The 25,306-nt window shown below is 36.3% G+C and overlaps 1 protein-coding gene across 1 annotated transcript in view; it reads left to right on the plus strand.

Moving 5' to 3' along the window:
* The window catches only part of srrm3.L (serine/arginine repetitive matrix 3 L homeolog), a 218,102-nt gene extending 200,883 nt beyond the window's left edge, over window positions 1–17,219 (plus strand). The window contains exons 12-15 of the mRNA XM_018246863.2: window positions 7,721–8,052; window positions 8,825–9,046; window positions 10,369–10,506; window positions 12,863–17,219. Of these exons, the coding sequence (XP_018102352.1) occupies window positions 7,721–8,052; window positions 8,825–9,046; window positions 10,369–10,506; window positions 12,863–13,061 (891 nt within the window). The 3' untranslated portion in view covers window positions 13,062–17,219. The remainder of the gene's footprint in view (window positions 1–7,720; window positions 8,053–8,824; window positions 9,047–10,368; window positions 10,507–12,862) is intronic.
* Window positions 17,220–25,306: the final 8,087 nt, after the last annotated feature.

Below are 25,306 nucleotides of genomic sequence, written 5' to 3' on the forward strand. Positions count from 1 at the left end.
ACAGTTAGGGGGTTAGCTCTACCTGTGTAATTAAGTAAGGAGTACAAATTTCTGTCTAAAATATTATTTTAGGGGGTTATTTACTAAACTCCAGATGCTAAAATACCGAAAAAATTCGTCAGAATTTATTAAACCTCAAGGATGGAAAAGTCCGAATTAGAAAATCCGGCAACTCAGACCTGTCGAGGTTGCATATAAGAAAATGGGAGAAGTCCCAATGTTTTTTTTTGATGTGTGCTGAGTTTCGTAAAATACCCCAAAGTTTTCATAAAAAAAAAAGCATAAGAAACCTGAGTTTTCAGGTGAAATATCAGAAAAAATCGTGAAAATCTGATTTTTTTTTTCCCGCAAAACAAATTTTTGGGAAAATGTAATAATAAATAAGCGTAAAAAATACAAGTGGATTTGAACGAATTTGATTGGAGTTTGTAGCAGAAAATCTTGAGATAAAATCGGACTTTGATAAATAACCCCCTACAGATCATTATTGCTGTGCTTTTTGCACCTTCTGTTTTAGAACTGAACTGAAGAGCAACATCCTCTTAGGAACAAGGCTCCTGCTTCCTATATCTACAAGTAACTAATAACAGCAGGGAATCATTGAGCACAGTAAAGCTGTACACCTCCACAAAAATATCTGAGGGTCTGGTTGACTTCCCTTTTAAATAGCGATTCCAATTTGTCATTTCATTCTGTTTGGCTTTCACTTCTGCTCCTTTTACATTTCACTCTCTCTACTCTCTTTCTGCTGGCCTTCAGCTATCTTTAGTAAAAAGGCCTTCAAATGGTTTACATATGTGTTTGCTGGTGACAGTGCATGATCTTTACCGTTTAAAAATGACACCCAGAAAGCTTCATACCTGCTCATCTTAACCTTTACCCTTGTTCTTCATTAAATGGCAAGTAATAAAAAGGGCATTCAAATGGTACAGTGCATTGGCTGAGTGTAAGCAAGACACATTATAGTGAAGGAATATGAAAGTCATTACTAAAAGCGTCATTGTCTTTTTTCCCCATTCTGCGCTCCAAATGTGGAGATTGTTGTTTTCTTTTTATTATTGCATTCCTATATCTGACATTAAAAGAAGGTAGGTATGTGTCTGCCTCTGCACGTTCACATCTGCAGATGAGCCTGTTGAAACACAGTAGCTTATTTTAAATGTTCATTTTCTCTTTCTCTCTTATTTTTCATTATTTTACATTATTGCTATTTCTTCCTTTGAGTTACTTAAATAAAATCATTACTTACAAAGGGGCCCACCAAGCATTGTACTCCCGTGTACCTGTATGCATATATGGACTATGGAGGAAGTGTGTTTTGGTCCTATTGAGGGAAGGGGGTTCAGTAAATACAAGGGCAACACTAAAAATATTTTCATTATATCATGGAAGTGATGAGATTATTCCAATGTTGATATTAGCCAAGTACTTGATTAAAGCTCTTCTGATTGAATTATCAGAAGCTAAACAAATGTTGTGTCTTATCAAAGCTTTAATGGTAGTTTTATACAAATCTAATTAAAAATATGTAGAATAATGGATATATAAAATTGTTTTCATTCCAATTGTATTACTATATAATATGCACAGAACATTAGGCTTATACACTAAATGCACTGCACCTCTATGACAACTACATTAGCCTATTAATATTACTTGTGAGCCTTGATTCTTTAGCTTTAACATAAATTTGATCTCATGGAAACTCATATCAAATAAAAATTCTGAAATAAACAACATATATTTCACTATCCCCCTTTCAGCAGTCATCTTCCCTACAGGCAATCTTTGTGCCTGAGCTGGTTATTTAATGGGCAGTTACTGAAGTAATGGGCAGATTTATTATGTGGTATAAAAACAGCAGAATAATTTGCTGTTTTGTAAAAAAACAGTATAAAAATGTAATATTTTTTTTACGCAATTTTTCTTTGAGCAACTCCCGTCGGAACTTACTTACAAAGGTCTGAAGCAGTGTAAAATAATAGCGGCAAATCTGGTGTTCGCATGGCGTGAAATAAAACACACCTTGATACATTCGCTGTTTATTTTACTCCGCTTTTTATACTGTTTTTTTTTTCAAATTTAGTTTACACAGCATAATAAATAGGCCACTAAATGTAGTGTTAGTTAACTGACCAGCAAAAACCAAAAACACGGATTGTTGAAAAGTAGTTTATTTAAAAATTAATTAGATTCAGAAAGTTATTTTTTCATTTCCATGAGATAAAACTTATGTTCAATTTTTGATTATATCATAGTTCTCTTTAAAGGGAACATGTTTTTTTTCAAAATGCTTCAGTTAATAGCCCTACTCCTCTGACATGGGGCTAGATATCTTAGTTTCCCAGGTGCCCTCAGTCATGTGACTTGTGAGCTGATAAACTTCAGTCACTCTTTATTGCTGTACTGCCAGATGGAGTAATATCACCCCTTCTGATATCACCCCTGCCCAGCAGCCTAAAACCAGAACAATGGGGAGATAACTAGAAAACTCGCTGACACAAGATAACCGCTCCTTAGTAGATAAGAAAAGCACTCAGTAGTAAAAATCCAAGTCCCACTGAGACTCCTTCTGTTAGTAGTAGGATAAACTATAGATTAACTGAAAAAAGTTCCATTGTGAAGTGCGGACTATTTCTAAAACTACAGGATTGGGCACAATGACCTGAGATGGCTTCCTACACACAATATTACAACTAAAATGTGTTGGTTCAGGGATAAAATTTTATATGGTAGAGTGAACAGTGTAATTAAGAAATAAAAACGCCATAAAAAATCTTGACAGGATCCCTTTAAAGTACTGTATATTTTACAGTTGAAGACAACTCTTTGGCAAACTTCATTGTGTTAGTTTGGCACTCAATTCCAATGACTAGACAATGACTAGTATGTGAATTATGTGGAATAATATAACATAGTCAAGACATAAGCTCACTATAAAAATTAGAATTGGAATTACAGACATCTACAAATATTACTATTACAACAATTTGACATTCCCTGCACAGTGAAATGAGTAATCAGAGCACTTGGAACAGAATCCTTAATCATATACACGTAGAAAAAAATCTTTTAGTCTCACTAGCATAAAATTGTAGCTCAGGAGCCATACACATATGGGATGCAACTTGTTTTCTTCGGTCTCACCAAACCTGCAAGTAGGTTTTACAAATTTATAAACACTGGATTACCAATTGTGCCTTGATTTAACACTATTTAATATGACAAAACGATGTGTGAGAAGGCCAGTTTTAATAGTTGTTGAAATACATAAATCCATCAAATTTAGTTATTTACTTAAATCAATTTATAAGAAGTGATTTGGTCCAGTGAAATCTTAGAAAAACATCTGAATCTTTTATAGGGTAAAGAAAATCATTTTAGCCTCAATCGAAACTAATTTAAAGTAACTATTTGTAGTAATGTTGTGACATTTTTGAAGTTTTAGATGTTCATTCCACATATTTATCAGTGTAAGGTAACACACGTCAGCTTTTATCCATGGCTTTGTAGATTCGTAAGCACTGCAAAAAGATTGTATAGTTTATCATTTATTTCATTTTTTATATTTAGGAAATATGTTTACATTTCACTATTATTCTAGAGAATTATTTATAACTATTATTCTAAATATTTTTGGGAAATGCATTTCTCTATTTGAGTGGAAAATTGAGAATTTAGAAAAATGATTTTTAAGAAGTGATTTGGTCCAGTGAAATGTTAGAAAAACATCTGAATCTTTTATAGGGTAAAGAAAATCATTTTAGCCTCAATCGAAACTAATTTAAAGTAACTATTTGTAGTAATGTTGTGAAATTTTTGAGGTTTTAGATGTTCATTCCACATATTTATCAGTGTAAAATTTTTGAGGTTTTAGATGTTCAGTCCACATATTTATCAGTGTAAAATGCTTCCAAAACCTGAAGGGATTTAATGATAAATTTATGATATACAGTATGGAACTAGTTATTTTAAATAGAATAAACAGATTCATTTTCATACTGAGATACTGAGTCTCTTTTAAGAGGTTTATAGCTTTTACATCAGAGGGGTAAACAAGATTACCACATTTTGGACCACATTTTTCCATGTGTATGTCTGAATATATAATTTAAGTGTAGAATATAGCATGCAAGATTGCAGATTGCCAAAGAATCTCAGTAGAAGAGATTATGCCAAGTGTGTATTTTATATTGCTGATTAAATGTGAGTGTTTTTGTATTACATTTTGGTATTGGCTTAGTTCACTATTGTACAGTGTCATTTTGACTATGAGTCCTTTACATTACTGCTAAATAAGTCATAAGTAAGTATGGTATGAAGCAGTTGTTTTAGAGGTCAGTGGGGGTAATTTATAAACACTGGGCACATTTGTACCTGGGCAGTAACCCATGTTAACTAATCAAATGTTTGCTTGTATTGTTCAACCTGCTGCTGTCTGAAAAAAGCCAGTCATTGATTGGTTGCTATGAGTTACTGTCCAGGTGACAATTTGCCCAGTGTCTATAAATGAACCCCATTGTGTCTCAAATGCATTGTTTTGCATACATAAGTGCATAAGCCTATAGGGTCAAAAATATCTATAGCGTCCCTCCTTGAGTTGTGGTTTGATGTTATAAATTAAAAACAGCTGGGAATACTAGGAACCAGCTATGAAATTTGGCATAAGGAGCAGAAAAAAAAGTATCATTACCTTGGAGACTCTTAACATCCAATATTCCTTCATGCCATCACCAGTGTGTGTTTGAATAGGGTGGTATATCATAGATGATATGGCCTTCTGTTTCAAGACTTCTTATTATAATATTGCCTAAGCTTTAGTATAATATTAAAACCAATGCTAGGCAAATCATCCATTATGTATTAGAGAAGGGGGCCCAATGGTAGTAGATGACATCTTGCAAAAGGGGCACAAAAAACAGTTTTTGTTGGGTAGATATCTCTGTTGATTTAGGCTTGTTGTACAAGCTAGGAGCAGGTCATTATAGCAACAATACCCAACTAGAGTTGAAACTTTCAGTTGAGAAGCAATAATTTTGTATAATAAATTGCTGCTTTAATATAAACTTCAGAAAACTCCAGTAGCAACATTAGAATATGAAATGTTAACAATCACCATGCTACTGCTTTGTCATTAGTAGCTGTGCTGGCTTAGCTTCTTGGTTTTTTCAAGCAGGCCTTTCAAATTAAGTCATCTAAAGCCATTTTTGTGTTCAAAAACAAGGCATGACTTGTATAACACTGCACTGCCTTAAAGAAGAACTAAACCCTAAAGTTAAAAAACCCTACTCCCCTACCCTACATAGACCCCCTCCCTCCTCCCCCCATCGTAAGTGTTACCCCGGGCAAATGCCCCTTACCCCTCGGTGCAGATTCAGGCATCGGAGTTCACAGGTACCATCTTCAGCCGCTTTAGTAATCTTTGGGATGAGACCGTGTGGCGGCAAATGCACAGCTGGAGCAATTTTCTGTTTCTTGACAACTCACAAAAATTGCTGAAGCGCCGGCCTCATTCCTTTTGATGTCCGAATCGGCTTGAAGATGGCACCTGAAATCCGAAACACAGGTTTAGGCATAGGGCGTAATTGGTTCATGCTTCAAGAGAAGGACAGGAGAATATGGACCTGTATGAGTCAGATGACAACCTTTAAGCCTATATTCCACCATTTCAACCAGTTCTAGGAATCATAGCCTTTCCCATACATATACTGTATATAAAAGTAAAGAATACATACATAGTGAATTATCTTATTTCGAGCATACAGTCTCTACTCTGTGCCTTGTTGAGAACTGGCTTAAACTGGCTTAAATGAGTATAAAATATAAAGCTCCATTTGCTTTTCCTTCCTTAACCTAATCATATGCTTTATCATGTAACCTCTATTTTAGCTGAAACGTTCCTGGGAATTCATATTTGCCAGGTTAAAAGACTAATAACTATGCATTTCTATTCTAAATATCCCTGTAAACTAAGGGGTGATGTATCAATGAAACTTTGGAGCAGAAAGGGGAAAAAAATGGCAACATGCCAGAGGCATATTGCCATCATGCACTATTGAAGTAAGAAAAATAATAATTTCTGGTTTGATTTCCCATGCTATTGCTTATCTGCCTGTATTTTTTCTACATCTCATCACATTTGTGTGTTATGTCCTTGCTCCAAGTTGTGTTTGGGATTGTGAAGTAAGCAATGATTAGGAAATGGTATTTATAGTTTATTTCCTAAATATTCACAGCAATTATTAATACATGTTTAGTTTGCCTAAAATGGTGCCAATATGTGTGTGTGGGGGGGGCGGAAATGTGATACAAACACCAGTGCAGCACAGGATCGATAAATACATGTAATTCTATACAGCTGCTCATAAGCTCATTACATAGATACATCACCCCGACCCTCTTTTTTGTGCCTAGATATTTTTTATAGTGCTACCCTCAGATAGATATTTCTGGTATGCAATAGAATTGGAAAGCACAATATATTTGTTGGAATAGCTAGGTGCTTGTTTGCAATACTGTGACGTGCTTGGTAGGCTACGCAACATAAGGAAACAGAAGAGGAGGCTGCATTTGGTATTAGATTTTTCCACTATATATATATTTATAATCAGTGGATCACTAGTGAAAAGAAATCTGCATTGAAAGTAGCATATCCTCACCATCACTTATGATTATTTCCTCTGGAAGAATTGTATATTTTATTAGAAGTCTTCCAGATTAATTGTGTCCCTTTAATAAACTGAAAGTATAATTTAATGTCTAAACTCTGATGAAAATACAATGCACAACAATGCTCAATACACATTTACAATAGATAGCTAAAAACAACACAAGAGTTCACTCAAACCACATGGTTGGCCTCCCCTCAACAGTTCGAATTACGGCCAGGAAAAGTGGGTTTGTGTGTTTTTTTATTCTTTATTATTTTTTTTCTCTCTCTCTATCTCTCTTGCATTTTTGTGAATCTAATGATGCACTTATGTTGCCCCACTTTTCCCTTCTCTTCATACCTTACCTACTAAAGGAGGAAATGCCACTTTCTTGGTAAGTGGATGTTAACCAAGAGGGACTTAAATCAAAAAAAAAAAAAAACAATCGCAATGTGACAAAAATTCAGAACATAGGGTGCTGATGAGAGCTCAACAGTACTCTTGCCGGACAAAAAGGAATTCAGACAAAATGAAAAATGAAAAAAAGAAATTTTAATTTTTTTTTCAGAAACATTCGTGAATTTATTTATTTTTTCATTTATTTTATTTTTTATTTTCCTGCTCCCCTCTCAATCTTTTCCAGTTTTTGTGCTGTTTTGTCCAAATGTCTCTCTCACTCTTCACTATTTGAATTAATTTAATGTTTTCCTTCTCTTTAATTCCAAAACTTGTATTTCTTGTAATCTTAAAAAGCCTTTCTTTATCTTCTTTTCATTTATATGAGGTCTTACACCCTTAGATTTCTATCTTCCCCACCTGCTCTTTACATTTTTTTTATTCTGTTATTGATTTATTTTAATTTATTTTCCGTTTTGCATGCAAAGTTGCATGAGCTGCATTGTTGGGGTTGGAAGGCTAAGCAGAAAGACTAGTTTCAGTGTAGAATCTCTGTGTTAATGTGCTGTATGCAACTGTGAGTTGACTTTTTTATGTCTAAATATGAAATCATGCTAAAGTTCCTTTCTATCTTTCTCTTTTTCCTTTTTCTCTTCTTTTTCTCTCTTTTTTAGCGGTTCAGTTCAATTTCTCCTTCTTCAAGGATTCATGTAAAAGTTGAGATGTCACCCAGCCACTTTAAGGGCAACAGTAGGCATGACATCAGAAGCCCAAGATCTGTTTCATCAAGCAAAGGTGGTAGATGTTCATCGGAGGATAAACACCATCATCGATCCAGGTCTCCATCATCAGAGAGGCACCACGGTCGATCTAGAGCAAGAAACAAGTCACACAAGACATCTCCTGCCAACTCAGGAAGCCACAAGGGCTATAGCAGTGACTCTGAGGAATCAGTATTATGCCATGCAGTGGGGATAGACAAAAATCATGGTGCGCCCACCAAAAAGTAAGATCACCTTGCCTCCTCATCTTTGATTTAAAACAAATACATATCATATGTATACAATTGCTAACAAAACAGGTGGTGAATGGAGAAATATAAGGGGAATGATGACAGTCAGTATGAATAATATTACTATCTAAAAAATATAACTATGATATGTATATGTATGTATATGTTTATGCTATAATATACAATATCAGTATGTAACTTATATTTGTGAACGGTTTGTACAAAAATGTGCTGCATTTGAAAGTATCTGCCCTATTCATATGGTAAATATTTCATAACATAAACACAGGGTGTGCAAAAATGATATATGTTATATGTATATCTTGGCAAATTTTGGCAAATCATAGATATAGCAAAACACACAGAAAAGTAGCTGCTCATCAATATAAATCTCATAATAACAGAGTAATAACTTGCAGTTCAGAACCAAAGAGAATTTAGCTAACCAGAAAACAAAACATGCACATGTATGTGTGCTATATACATTTTTATATATAAATATACACAAATAAGAACCAAATGACCGGTACTCCAATCAGTTTCAACCTGAATGATCTTCTTTATTATCAATGTAAATCCACTGTGCATCTGACATTTCAGTCCTAATAGGAAAGCTTAATCCATTCTTGAGAGATGCACCAATATGCATTGTTGTAGTGATACTGTATATCTATATGATCAGAGTGTTAAATAATAATCCTGAAATACACTTTTCATAAATATACCTGATCATTAACATTCAAACATTCAAACATTCATTTTATAGGAAAAGAGTTAGACATTGCCGTGGTAAGCAAAACAGCTGTTCTGAATGTTCACTGAAACATCCAAGACAAAACTCAGACAGAAAGAAAAGTCCAACAAGAAGTACTGGTAATAGAGGCAGCTCCTGGAGTTCAAGCTGCTCCCCATCCCGTTCGAGATCACGTGAGAAGAGGTCAGTAAGAAGCAGATCCCGATCTGCGTCTCAGAAGAAGCCTGCCAACAGGTAAATGTGGTGAAATATTAACGTTATAGGGATGTCAGCAAGGGGTGGGAAACAAATAGATGATTGCTGAACCAATGCATAAATAGTATTTTACTGTAGCATTACATTACATAGTTAAATCCAGTTGAAAATAGACAAAGTACATCAAGTTCAACCCCTCCAAATGAAAAGAAATAAGGAGAGAACTCAAAATATAGGCAACGTTAGGGGCTGATTTATTAAACTGGGACTTTTTCAGATTGGGCTTTTTGACGACAAAAATCTGAAACCGTTGCAAAATAAAGTGTGACTTTTTCGGGATTTATTATGCAACAAAACTGTGACAATTCTGAATACAAAATACTCCAGCAAAAACATGTCAAAAACATGTGGCAGAGCCTATGATTAAGTTGCTCCCGAAATGCGTCAGGTGATGGTTTGTGACCTGTTTCAATAAACCACCTTCTTCATTTTACCGGAGTGCCGCCTTTCCATCCTTTTGCACAAAAGATGTCCCTTTACACCTGGAAGATCTTTCTTTGATTCGTGGTTTTAGAGGTTTTGGCACTTGCTTTTGAAAGATAAGAAAAAGTCAAAGTTATTGTGTGAGACAACTCGAAAAAGTAGTGGTTTCCGCAAGTTTTCTGCAACTTTTCTTGTTCGTGCTTTTTCAGTTCTGATTTTTTAATAGATTTCATGACATTTGTTGTTTTAGAGAGTAGTGGTTTGAAAAACCTCTAAAAAACATGAAAATGAGACTGTGGATGAATAGACCTCAGAGTTAGTGACGGGGGCGAAATTGCCTTGAAAATTCGATTTGTCAGAATTGTCGCCGACGACACTTTTGATGGCGGCATAAAAATTTCTGTTTCACGAATTTTCCGCCCATTTTGTGAATTCTGCTGGAAACAAACAAATTCACCCATCACTACTCAAAACAGAGAGGCAAATTATACTAGAACTGTTATTATGGAAACCAACAGGGCTTGAATGGGTCTTTGCTCTTCCCTTCTCTGCATTCACAGGGGCAGAACCACTGTGGCACTGGCACTTTTAGGGGCCTACTAATTTCTGAGTATAGAAATATAAATTCATTATCACATATAGGAATGCTCCTACACTGAGGCACGGGGCTGTCTAATCCGACCCGTCTGCATTTTGTAGGAATTTCCATTCATGAGGATATACAGTGAACATGAAATATACAAATACAGCAATATTCTCTTTCATCATTGATAAAAATCCTTTTAAGAATGTTCTTAAGCTGTTCGTCCAGTCCTTATGCAAGTGTTTTACAATATAGTATTAATGTTATAAATTGCTAATGCTAATTTTTGTTTTAGGGAAAAAGACAGTGATAACAGAGCACGGCATAATGACAACGAGGCGGCCCGGCCACGTAGACGCTCCAGAAGTTACTCACCAATACGAAAAAGACGCAGGGATTCTCCGAGTTTCATGGAAGCCAGAAGGATTACAAGGTAACATGCACACATCGTGTTCAGGACCTAAGCATGCTTAAATAGAAAAGGACTTTAGTATGTCTGGTTTTACATGCAGCATTTTCTAAAAAACAATGTTGTTAAACTACATGATATATTTTCTTATACAGAGAATGATCGTAAATACATTGTATTTGCATTTTGTTCCCATACTTTTGAGTATTTGTTTTTTGGAATCGTGTTTTCTTTAATCTAGGATGTTAAAACTAGTATATTATCGATCTGTATGTATATGCCCTTTTAACATTCAATTGAAATTACTTTAGAAATGTTTTCATATGAATATTATGTATTGATGATATCAATTTGTGCTGTTCCATTTCACCTAAAGGTTCCTTTTGGAGATCTACTTCCAGTCAACTGCATTACAAGTCTGCTTGGTTGTTATGGTAACCATGTCAGTCCTTTTTGTAGATAAAGTTCCTCTTTCTCATTGGCTGTCAGGAATACTTTAGATGTCCATCCTTTTGTCACTAACCTCTCACAGGGTGTGCTCACAATTGGGGCTTTACTTGTAAACATGTCTTAATAGCATCACTTTTACTGTATGTATCTATGTATGTTTGTCACAGAACTCTAACAGATGTTTTGTCTCTTGGGAAAACATTTACACTCCACTGCATTACAACATTTAATTTGCAGCATATTTTACCCTGCGCCATGAAAATCCACATTTATGTGTTTAATGGATTGGCAACATACAAATATACAGGTTGTACTCATAAAATTGTGGCATTCACTTCAACCAAAGATAGCTCTAAGAAATGAAGTGCCAAAATACGTGTCTATAATAAACCAGAATACTACATGCGAAATGTGTTGTGGTTTACATAACCCCATTGTTTGAGGTCTACACATAGTTGAATATTCGCACTTTGCTCGTTCTGAACATTGTATCTGATTAAAATTTAACAAAATGGAAATCCCCAATATTAACACACATATTCCACTGTTTTTCAAGCTTTGTATAATAAAATGATTCTGCCTTTATATAAATATTTGCAGATTGAAGCAAAGTCCTAAATGCACATGTAATGACACTGGAGTGCACTTTTTTTCTGGAGGGTTGTGATTTGGGCTAAAACACTAACAAATTCTTGCTTTCGGGTCCAATAATCTACTAACCACTTGCTTCTGCAGTTTCAGCACCTGTTTGGAGTCGTCTTTTTGACTAAGGGTGACATATTTTAAGATTTACAACATTTTAAAAGGCCTTTCTACCACTTGCTCTTATCTGGCAGTAAGAGATGAGATTTGTTTCTCAGATCTGTACAAATAATGAGTGTGGATATCTACAATAAGTCATCAAGTAATTTGCTTTTGCGTAACTAGCTTAACATCTTTAACACAAGTTTGGTTCTTGAGGAACAAGCTTCTTGTTACCACCCAAAACAGAGAGATAAGAATAATAATAATATAATTATTATTATTAATTATGTAAATAAAAATGTCCTTAGGGAGTAGTCAGGATCACCCTCCCCCATGCTTACCCCACTTGTGCTTGGGGGGATGCATCTCTACTGTAGAGAGTGTGCAATTACGCTCTACATTAAAGAGTCACATTTCTGATTAAATAAATGGAAAGTAGACTCTAAAATTTTCGAGTGGTGGCCTTGGTGCAACATCAATAGAGGGCCTTGTATTAAACTATGTTCTGCCATTTCATAGACAAATTAATCATTTTATCTTATTATATACTTAGGGGCAAATTTACTTATGGTCGAATATCGAGGGTTAATCAACTGCCGAATGGAAATACTTCGAATATCGAAGTCGAAGGATTTACCACAATTGTTCGATTTGAAGGATTTTAATCCATAGATCGAACGATTTTTCTTCGTCCAAAAAAAACATTGCAAAGCCTATGGGGACCTTCCTCATAGGCTAACATTGACTTTGGTAGGTTTTAGGTGGCGAACTAGGGGGTCGAAGTGTTTTTTTTAAAGAGACAGTACTTCGACTATCGAAGGGTCGAACGATTTTTAGTTCGAATCATTCGATTTGAAGTCGTAGTCGAAGGTCGAAGTAGCCAAAAAAAAACATTTCGAAATTCAAAGTTTTTTTTATTCTTTTCCTTCACTCGAACTAAGTAAATGGGCCCCTTACTGTCTGCCCCCTAGAATTAGCAGATTAGAATCAGTGATTGAATGCTATGGAGTTTTACTTGTTAGTGGTTGCACCCACCAAATTGTTAACTTTTGAAAATTGAGAGCAATCAGTGAACTAAAAACTAATGTAGTCTCAATATGAACTTTTCTTACCTAATAACCTTTCTTACATCTACTTATCAGTTAATTACTTTGAAGCTTATACTCTTATTTGTATTCTGTTTCAGTGCTCGAAAGCGCCCGATTCCTTACTACCGTCCAAGTCCCTCTTCTTCCAGCTCCCTGAGCAGCTACTCTCACAGTCGTAGCCGAAGCAGAAGTTATGACAGCTACAGCAGCTACAGTCGCAGCCGAACTCGGAGTCGCACCCCCAGCCACAGTCGAAGCCCCAGCTACAGAAGCAGTTCAGAGAGTGCTGGATTTTAAGATGCTGTACATTTTAATCCACTCCCGAAATAATCACATTTGCTTCCTAAAGTAGATTGTGTGTTAGCTCAAGAGGAATCTGAAGGATGGTGTCAGATTTAGATACATATGACATATAAGGATGTATAGAAAGAAAATCACACACTTGAGCATCCACAAAATCACTTTAATACAAGACTTCAGTTTATGAAGTTTAACACTTAAGAGAAATGTACTTTTTAAACTATTCTGTCTGTAATGTATATTTCACATATTATTTGTACAACCGTCCAAAGCCGTAAGCACAGCACCAGGATATTCATCTTCTTCTGATATAAAGCAGCCTCACTATTTTCCCCTCTCACAAATACTAATAACATTAGTCCATTATCTCAAAAAGATCCTTGAATAACTTAAATTCCTAGCAGAGTCTTGATAGCCCTAAATTCTATATAAATCTTATCTAGAAAAGAATATATATATATATAAAAATTTTAAATAAATGGGGGCATACTTAATAAAGATTGTTAAATATGCATGGAAATGTGCATGGCTTTCAGAACAGACTAGTTGGGCCTGTACATTTAACAAAAAAGCCCAATGTTGAGGCAGTTCTGCCCTAAAAGAACAATTCTTTATTTTTTCATTTTGTCAGACTGAATTGGACACGTTCGCAGAAAAAGACAAATATATACCCGACCCCACTACACGCTTAAAATGATGCCACCCAGTGGGGAATTCATGTTTATAACACAGGAAATAACCTGAGTAATGGATAGTTTGATTTATAGTCAGTTAGTCAAATATATGCTTTCAATATATACTCACTGCCCTGGGCCAATCAGATCTAATAATAGGTTTCTGAATCAAGGCAAATTGGCATTAGTACCCGAGTTTGAGCCACAGATGAGAAGGAGTTGAATATGAATTTTGAGTCTTTGCATATATTCCTAAGAAACAGTGTTCTACAGATCTACAATCAGCAACAACAACAAACAGACTTGTTCCATTTCAGAATTCATAGGCTTCTTTAGTGCAGCAAAAAAACATAAACAGCTAGAGGACACTGACCTGTAACATGGTCATATAATATTCAGTCATTGAATTCTTATGTACAGTATCTTCCTTGGAGTTGAGACAGAGCTAAAGCTTCCCAACCTCCAAGAGCAATATAACATTTTGCTAGAAAGTGACTGCTGTGCATTTCTCTTGGTTGTTGGTTTGAATTTGTGTAAGACTCGGTTATAATCTGCTAATGCTGACACTACTGTACAAACTTCAGCAAAGAAAAAAATAAATGCATCAAGAACATCCAATAATCTATGGGGCAGCTATATGAAACATGGAAATGGGGACTCCATAAAGCTTCCCCGCAGTTTAATCTTTATTTTTTTCATTACTGTTCAGCGCTGCGAAATATGTTGGCGCTATATAAATATATGTTAATAATAATAATAATAAAATTAATAATAATAGAAATTATCTATGATTAAACAATCAGCCCCAACGGGGCATGATAATCGACGATTAACTTATCATGGGAATCTGGGAGTCTCCAGAATTTCAGCGCTGCGAAATATGTTGGCGCTATATAAATAAATGTTAATAATAATAATAAAATTAATAATAATAGAAATTAGCTATGATTAAACAGGGCCTGATAATCGACGATTAACTTATCATGGGAATCTGGGAGTCTCCAGAATTGAGCCTTTATCTGATGATGGTGTTTTATTTATGTTATTCTGCAATTCTAAATTATTATACTAAAGAAAGAATGGTCACCATGCAAAACTATTTATTTGCTATTATTCGCTTTTAGACTACTTTTTATTGTATTTATTTATTATGCACTATATATATATATATATTGTATTTATATACCTTTTGTATCATTTGATGATTACATTATTTTCAGGGAGGAATGGGCATTAAGTCGAAATTAACCCACTTAAAAAAGGGTAATAATCTCCCAGTCCATGGACATCCCTCACTTATTTATACAATGTAAACTAGATGTTTTGTGCATTAAGAATTTGGAAATGAACAGTGCAAAAATTACGCTGAAAATGGATGTTGTATTCTTCCTAAAGTATTCAGCATCAACACAGAGCCACAATGAACACAAAGACTTGGATATATCACTTCAAGATCTAATTTACAGAACAAGAATATTGGGCATCTCTATTTCCACACTGCACCAATCAACTAAGGAGGAGCCATCTGAACTCAAAGGATTTGGTTAAAACAACATGGTTCCAAATAGACAAGTAGTATTTGGCCCATCTGTGTCACAAACACAAAACATGGAAACTTTATTTGTAATCTTCACAATGGATGTGCCGTCAAAATGTATTTTAAAAAAAGTTACAATAATAAATATGTTGTATAGATTCTTGACAAAAATATGTAATTCATGGTACCAGCTGGCCTTCACTGATAGTAGGTCAGTTGTACGGTTTTAAGATGTTAATAGCTATTAAATGACTTGTTTTATTTTCCTTATATAAAAATATAAACTGCAGCCAATTAACTGAAAAGCATTTAAGATCACAATTCAAAACTGATAATGTACTATGCATTAAACTTTAAAAAATGTAAATGAAATGATTTAAATACCAGAATGTTTGTAAGACCAGGGGCTTGTTTATTAACGCTAGGTAAATTTGCATCAGTGCAGTAACCCATAGCAAACAACTGCAGGTTTGGTTTTGCCTGCCAAGCTAATTGGTTGATTTGAGTGTTGGTTCTGAAGCAAATGTGCTCAGTGATACTAAATGAGCCCCAGTTGTTATTGCACTGTGTTTGCCATATGCTTTTGTCATCCACGTTTCTCAGTAAAAGTTTATCCGCCATTTCTCACTGAGATGTACATTAGGAAGTACTCTGTGTGCCATATGCCCACGGGGAGCTGATAAAATAGGTTTAAATATCTGGATATGGCTGCACTGTGAAATTACAAAAATATCTATATTTCAAGCAGGTATTCTTCCTGAGGTCTTCTTCAATACATAGTAGTGTAATACCAAAACACCAAATCCAAAATGAAACTTTATTTGGTGCATTCTATTTATTTATATATATCTTCAAATGAAGACCAGCAACACCGAGATGATTTGCCAAAAATCCAAAGTGTATTGAAAACCTCATGAACAACTGTTCATGCAATTTGGAATACACTTTGAATTTTTTGCACGTCATCTTGGTGTTCATTGAAGTATCTGCATTGTTTGCCTTGTATCCAAGGAAAGTAATATAGTAATAGTAATATGCCCCTATTCTAGATTACATTCATTTTGCAAGATCTGAAATGGCTGAATGTTTAGTATCCGGCTAAATCAAATCAAAACCCTTAATCAAATGAAGTGTTAAACAACAGAAAGTCACACATTTCCATTCAGAGATGATGTGCTTATCAGGGGCTGGATTTGGTGCATCACAAAAATATATATAAATATATTATCATAAAGCCACAATGAACAAAACCTTACTGGACTGAATCCATTAAGATATTATTCTGAGAACAAGATTTACAAGATTGTGTTTTTTAATGTCTTCAAAACCCAATACTGTTCCACCAGCCGTTAAGGGAAGTATGTAATCTCATAAAACAATGAATCAAAATGGAGAGTATGCAGAGATAGATTTGTGATACCAAAAGGTATATATATATATATATATATATATATATATATATATACATACACACACACACACAAAGGTTTGAAAAAAATGTATTTAATTTGTAATAGAGTCATATGTGTGCTGTGCAGTGTTTACCTAATCCTTGGAAAGATACTCTTGACTTTCATCACTTACAAGTTGACTTAAGAAAAGAAGGTTTTTTGTTTTTTTATAGTTTCTAGCAATCGGATAGGCTCTACAAAAGAACTATGTGTTCCAGCAATTAACAAGAGGTAATTGGTAATTTTCAAGTTCATCTCTTCCCCGTACAGTGCTGCTTTGCTGCAATGTTAATGCAGGTCAGATCCACAATTATGTGAAGGTTTAGCAAATGACCATGAGTATAATGGTTTTATCTCTCATTAAAGTGTATAGTTTCAATTATCTGGAATGACCTATTTACTGTACCTTGTATCGGTAGATGTCATAATGTCCGGAAAAGTTTCAGTGTGATGTAATATTGGCATTTTCCATAAACAATTCTATGTTTTAATACAGCTGGCTATTTCACTTTATTGATGTATTTTCATTCATGTACAATTCCAAACAAAGTGTGATGGGAGGAATTTATCTGTTTTCATCAATTAAGGGGAAAATGTACACTATTTTTACATAGGGTTCATCTTCTGCAATTAGGCCTCATTTAACCATCATACAAGTGCGAACGATGGAGCCCTAAGGGCTGCAAAAGTGTGTCCCTAATGGGTTATACTTGGAGCACTGCTTTGCAGAAATGGGAATATAGTAGCAATGTTAGGCACAATGTAGCCTTGTAATTAATAGCTGCCATAGGCTGTCTTGTGCATTGGTGCCCAGCACCCCCCATATTGCATCTAAATGAAACATAAATTGGGAGACATTCCATGGGGGGCAACAATGTGTTGCCTACCAACTTCTTCGTCCAAATGCAGCAATGCTGAAGGGTGGGGTACAACTAGCAGGATTAATTGCAAACTTTTTTTTCCAGTAAATTAATCCTATGGTTTTTTTTTTTTATTAAATAAAGACAAAATATATTTTATTTATTACTGTAGGCAAAATGGCATCTATGTTACCCAGCCCAACCTGTTTCACCCTGAGGCTTCATCTAATGCTGTTTCTATTACAGAGATGGGATGGAGTTTATTGTCTCTATTTTCCATAACTGCAGTTGCCATGTGGTCAGCAGAATATGTTAGAATATGTTAGAAATGATATGGAGATTACACAATAATATAAAATTATATGGAGTTTACACAATAATATAAAATGATATGGAGTTTACACAATAATATAAAATTGTTCACAAATTATATGGAAAACACTTTCTCCAAAATGCAGCTTATAAAGTAAAAACCAATTCAGATTTACAGCTATGACTATTCTAGGTCTAAATTGTATGGGCAGTGTTTGCCAGAGAAAGGGATCCCTGGGAAAGGGGAAAAAAAGATGGCAGCTCTACGCTCAGATGGTAAGTTCCCCCAGGCAGGTGCGCTTATTTAATTTAACTTTTAGTATGTTATAGAATGGCCAATTCTGATTCTAGAATTGCCATTTCTAGGCAACTTTTCAATTGGTCTTCACTTATTCTTTTTTTATAGTTTTTGAATTATTTGCCTTCTTCTTCTGACTCTTTCAAGCTTTCAAATGGGGGTCACTGACTCCATCTACAAAAATGAATGCTCTATACAGCAACTACTTATTACTACTTTTTATTAAAGGCCCTCTCCTCTTGATATTCCAGTCTCTTATTCAAATAAATGCATGGTTGCTAGGGTAATTTAGACCATAGCAACCAGATTGAGGAAATTATAAACTAGAGAGACACTGAATAAAAAGCTAAATAACTCAAAAAACAGAAATAATAAAACATGAAAACCAATCGCAAGTTGTTTCAGAATATCACTCTCTACATCATAATAAATTTTAACTCAAAGGTGAACAACCCCTTAAAATATTTTGCTTAGTTGTTTCTTTATCACTGAAACCATTCACAAACATTGGCTGCATCCAGGGATTGGTGGGATGAGGCAAAGTGTTCTGCTCCCTATTTATTGGTATATGATTTTTATGAGTATCTTTATCAAAGACTGAAAATAGAGAGGCCACACCGATTTATCCCTTAAAGATGTCCCTAAAATCCTCTGCAAGTGAATAGAAAGCTGTGAGGTTACCCTCTGAGATCTGTTTCCAGCTTTTGATAAATATGCTTTAAAGTTAACAAGTGCTGGATGGGTTACCTACATTGATTTTGCCAACAGAAGTAATGATTGGTAGTAGTACATGCTGTTTAATTCCTATATATAAGTATAATCTTGTCTCTACCTCATGCTGCTGGGCATCATACAATATACAACAATTTTCATTTAATGTACAAATATTTTCAGTGCTTTCTACTGGGAAAGTATACTTTTAAGTCTGGTCATGGTTTTAGGTAAAAAGTTATTATTTCTTTTGGATCTATAAATATTTCTTTAACAAGGGACACTTAGAAGAAAATACAATGCACACTGCAACCCCTCGACCAGTAATTCTCAGATTCTGGGACGTCAGGCCTTTCAGTTGCCACTATATATGCCGTGTATGCCGTAAAACTTTTGCTGTACCTGTGACTAAGGACAGGTAATAACTCAGGTTCGTACTAATCAGTTCCATGTGTACCTCTATATCCGGAGTTGATGCTGCAGTTGATACATCACTTGCATATTAAATACAATCCAACCAAGGATCACACTTTAGAGCACTGCACATTTTTCAACAGAAGAAATTGCATCTTGGATATAATATAATCGCTTTAGAATTCCATTAGTGTGTTAGACAGGTTCAGCCTGACAAACTGAACATGTACTGTATGCCAGGTTGGGGGGGGGGGGTATGTTTTGACAAATCATTCTGCACTTGTGTCGGATTGTAGATGATCAATCAGCAAATGCATGGTACATCAGTAGATAAGGAATGAATATGAGTTGCAGCTCCTCTTCACTTCCTGTAGTTCCAACTGGCAGTCCAAAGGAACAATAGGAAGGAACCTTCCATATGTATGACCATTCGTATTATCTATCCATTCAGTCCATGGATATAGATGCCAGAACAGATTTAGCTCAGAGTAGGGCCAGAACATACAGACGCCCACCCATTCCCTCCCCAAAACTTGCACCAAACCAAACCACACTCACTTTTACCACTTTTTTCTACCTTTCCCCAGCTGTGCTGCTCCCCCAAGGAAAGCAGTGGATGTGCAATACTAACTGAGCCTGAGAAAAGGCAGTAGAGGCATGTGCATAGGCCATAACACCCCCCTTAATTTATTCATGTGTCTAAGGTCATAGCACACTGTTAATTTGTGTCTTAGGCACATGCCTCTTCTGTCTACCATTAGCCCTTAGCCCTGCTTCATGTCCCAAAGGAGAACCTAACTAAAGTAGTAGGCTAGAAATGTTGTACATTGTATTTTAGGCTTCTATACCAGCCTAAGGCAACCACAGCCCTTTAGCAGGGAAGATCTGTGTCTGCAAAGATGCCCCAGTAGCTCCCCATCTTATTTTCTGCTGATTCACTGCACATGCTCTGTGCTGCTGTCACTTACTGAGCTTAGGGACCCACTCACAATATACAGTACACATAGAATAGAAATGTCCCAATATAAGGCTGATTAGTAATTAATACAGATAAATACTACATGGTAGCACAGAAACCAGCGCAACTAGCATCAGAATTTAATAATCAGCCCTGTATCAGCTTATATTACAGAAAAATCACATTTTCTGCTTGATAAATTGCTAAGCTTAGCTTCTCAAGTTAAAAGGTTGAACTTGAATGACGTGTGTCTTTTTTCAACCTAACTTACTATGTTACTAACAGCTGCTCAGAGCATGTGAGTGTCACAGACACTTTCCAAGATGGTGACCCCCTGTGACAAGTCTGAAGTCCTGGATCATTGCTGCTATCGAGAAGCTGAAACTTTAGGCTGGTGCCGTAAATTCAAAATGTAAAATATGGCATTTAAAACCATATTCATATTTAGGGTTTAGTTCTCCTTTAATACTAATTTCAAATGATCCTGAACACATTCATACTGGCAGTGTTGGAGTGGGGAGGTTGGGGTTCACCACAGATACCACCTCAGTGGCCCTATCCCAGTCATGTCCAGGACCAATATCCATATCCAATATCCATATTTCCAATTGGAAAGTGGGTAGAACTGGAGTAAATTGTGTCTTTCCTGCTCATAATCACTGTATATATGTGATGTGTGCAAAGGTTCAACTCCTAAAAATAAATGTTTACAGGGTCGGACTGGACATGGGTGGGCCCACCGGGTAACTATACTCCAGGCCCCCTCGCACACATGCGCGAACATCTGGGCGCACGCCGGCATGTGTGTTTAAACACCGGTGCGTATGCGTGAATGCCGACGCGCATGCGATACCGGCGCACAGATTAATTTTTATTTGGGGGCCCGGACATCGGGGGAGAGGGCCAGGACATCGGAGGAGGGGGGCTGGGCCAGTGGGGGCCCATGAGGGCCGGGGCCCACTGGGTTTTTTCCCGGCTTCCCATCAGCCCAGTCCGACGCTGAATGTTTAGTGATATTATTGTATTATGTTTTGTATATATGACATTATTTTCATCACTGTTAGGAAAAAGCAATGCTGATGCTTATAGAATAGGATATGCAATTAGTCAGTGGTCACACAAAATGTTCCAGTGTCTGTACCAATGTCTGTACCAGATGGGTGAATTGCACAACTAGTGATGTATTATAATTAAGTCAAAATAGACTGCACAGCATGTCCACTTCTAATGTGAATGTGTAATTTCCCTGCACATCCTGCCATTTAAAATAGATATAAACACAAAGCACAAATAAGCCTGCTTCTCATTGTGCAATGTTTAACACTGTTTTGCATTATCTCAAAGTCACACTAGATGGCAGCAAAACCTCACTGTCTCCATTAGTATTTGACAATGTCTCTTGGTGCCATTATGGTGATATTGCGTATGAAAAAATCAAAACAGATGATGTTCGGATGGCCTGTATTGTATTATTCCAATATGACTATGAAGATTTTCATTCATCCAGGTCATAGTATATCTAGTATAGGTCAATCTAAAAACAACTGGATTTGCTGAGTAATCAATGAAGACGTTTCACTACTCATCCGAGCAGCTTCTTCAGTTCAACTGACTGGTGTGGGAAGTTCTCGGCATATAAACTCTTCCACTAATCCATTTACAATGGCATTGTAACTCTTCAAAGAGGTGACATCTGAAGAAATTCACAGAGGTGTTGATTCTGTGTAGTTGTGATAGGATTATCCAATGTGTCATGCAACTCCTAGATACAGGTGTTACTTGTGGGAGTTGCATGAATGGATGTGTGAAGTGTTCTGAATCCGCCGGGGTACAGATGTTAGAACAGCATTGTATGTAGCAGACAGGTGGTGTCGAAGGCCCCCACCTCTGTACAGAGATGGTCTCTCCACCTTGACATGAATCGCCTCTTTCACGCCTCGTTCAAACCAGCGGTCTTCTTTATCCAAGATTTGGACCTTGCTGTCTTCAAAGGAGTGTCCCTTGTCTTTTAGGTGTAGAAAGACAGCTGAGTTTTGCCCTGTAGAGTTCTCCCTCCTGTGCGGAGCCATTCGCTTGGAGAGCAGTTGTTTTGTCTCCCCAATGAATAGATCTGTGCATTCCTTGCTACACTGGACTCCGTATACCACATTGCTTTGTTTTTCTTTTGGTGTTGGATCCTTTGGGTGTACCAGTTTTAGTCTCAGTGTGTTGCTAGGTTTGAAAAACACAGGGACATGGTGTTTGTTGAAAATCCTCCTGAGTTTCTCTGACACTCCAGCTACATATGGGATGACTATGTTTCGCCTACTATGTGTCTCCGGGCGGTTATTTCTATTGGTGTTCCTGTTGGGCTTGGTTGCTGCTGTTTTGACAAAGGCCCAGTCTGGGTAGCCACACGCTTTCAAAGCTCCTCTGAGATGTTTTTGCTCTTTGTCTTTGGACTCTGTATCCGTTACCACACATTCCGCCCGGTGGTGCAGGGTTCGAATGACACCCAGTTTGTGTTCCAGTGGATGGTGGGAATCAAACAACAGATATTGATCCGTATGAGTGGGTTTCCTGTATACTTCCGTCTTCAAGTTACCCCCCTCTTGGATACATATCAAACAGTCCAAAAAAGCAAGTTTGTTCTCGTGGACATCTTCCCTTGTGAACTTGATGTTATTGTCCACTGAGTTAATGTGTTCTGTAAAGGCCGCCACTTCATTGGATCTGATTTTAACCCAAGTATCATCCACATACCTGAACCAGTGAGTCGGTGTAGTTCCCTGGAATGTAAGTAAATGTAACCCTGCACCACCGGGCGGAATGTGTGGTAACGGATACAGAGTCCAAAGACAAAGAGCAAAAACATCTCAGAGGAGCTTTGAAAGCGTGTGGCTACCCAGACTGGGCCTTTGTCAAAACAGCAGCAACCAAGCCCAACAGGAACACCAATAGAAATAACCGCCCGGAGACACATAGTAGGCGAAACATAGTCATCCCATATGTAGCTGTCTTTCTACACTTAAAAGACAAGGGACACTCCTTTGAAGACAGCAAGGTCCAAATCTTGGATAAAGAAGACCGCTGGTTTGAACGAGGCGTGAAAGAGGCGATTCATGTCAAGGTGGAGAGACCATCTCTGTACAGAGGTGGGGGCCTTCGACACCACCTGTCTGCTACATACAATGCTGTTCTAACATCTGTACCCCGGCGGATTCAGAACACTTCACACATCCATTCATGCAACTCTCACAAGTAACACCTGTATCTAGGAGTTGCATGACACATTGGATAATCCTATCACAACTACACAGAATCAACACCTCTGTGAGTTTCTTCAGATGTCACCTCTTTGAAGAGTTACAATGTGCCATTGTAAATGGATTAGAGGAAGAGTTTATATGCCGAGAATTTCCCACACCAGTCAGTTGAACTGAAGAAGCTGCTCGGATGAGTAGTGAAACGTCTTCATTGATTACTCAGCAAGTCCAGTTGTTTTTAGATTGACCTATACTAGATATTATTCCAATAACTGAGTATATAAAAAACGAGATCCAGTAAACCCTAAACTGTGAGTTTGAACTGCTGAAAGTACCGGGTGAAAATCTAGCCTGTAAGTGTTCAAATTGCACAAATACATACATACATTTTTACAAATGGCAGACAAATGGCATGGTATGGCAGACCCTTTCAGGTCCAGATTCTTGCTGTACATTGGAGGAGGTATATAGACTTGAGGTGTATTAGACATATCACTATCATTCATAATGACATCAGCCACAATTGGGTGTTTAAACAGCAAGGATGGCCTTTTGAATGTGGCTAAGCATTATATATATATATATATATATATATATATATATATATATATATATATATATATATATATATATATATATATATATATATATATATATATATATATATATACTGTAGATATATATTATATAGATATAAATAGATATAGATATAAAAGAGATTGTAATCTTGGGTTTCCTTTAAAGGGATCCTGTCATCGGAAAACATGTTTTTTTCAAAACACATCAGTTAATAGTGCTACTCCAGCAGAATTCTGCACTGAAATCCATTTCTCAAAAGAGCAAACAGATGTTTTTATATTCAATTTTGAAATCTGACAATTGGGCTAGACATATTGTCAATTTCCCAGCTGCCCCTGGTCATGTGACTTGTGCCTGCACTTTAGGAGAGAAATGCTTTCTGGCAACTGCTGTTTTTCCTTCTCAATGTAACTGAATGTGTCTCAGTGAGACATGGGTTTTTACTATTGAGTGTTGTTCTTAGATCTACCAGGCAGCTGTTATCTTGTGTTAGGGAGCTGCTATCTGGTTACCTTCCCATTGTTCTTTTGTTTGGCTGCTTGCGGTGAAACGGGAGGGGGTGATATCACTCCAACTTGCAGTACAGCAGTAAAGAGTGATTGAAGTTTATCAGAGCACAAGTCACATGACTTGGGGCAGCTGGGAAATTGACAATATGTCTAGCCCCATGTCAGATTTCAAAATTGAATATAAAAAAAATCTGTTTGCTCTTTTGAGAAATGGATTTCAGTGCAGAATTCTGCTGAAGCAGCACTATTAACTGATTCATTTAAAAAAAAAAAATATTTCCCATGACAGTATCCCTTTAAATAAATGATCCTACAATTTAAGAATTTGTCCTGTTTTGTTTGTCTTTCTCTAGGTTATAATCATTTCAAAAGAAAATTTTAGACTGCAATATTTGAATTTGATAAAAAATAAGATATATGTATATCTGTGGGGGCCAAGATTCCCCACAGACTTATTAACAAAAACCAAAGATTTTGCCCTACAGGCAGTCTGCTAATTTAAGGCTCATTTACAAGTGAAAATGCAGTGTGCAAAGTGCAATATTGAGCACAAATAGCCTTCACTGTAGTGGTAGCTCCAGGGTTAGTAGACATAAATATGCAGAAGTGCAAAGAGTGGCTTTGAAGGTATATATGTAAATACCTATAATAAATGGGGCTGATTCATCCAATAACTGTGCCTTTTTCCCCAACT

This window comes from Xenopus laevis, chromosome 2L (genome assembly GCF_017654675.1).
Source record: "Xenopus laevis strain J_2021 chromosome 2L, Xenopus_laevis_v10.1, whole genome shotgun sequence".
NCBI classification, from domain to species: domain Eukaryota; kingdom Metazoa; phylum Chordata; class Amphibia; order Anura; family Pipidae; genus Xenopus; species Xenopus laevis.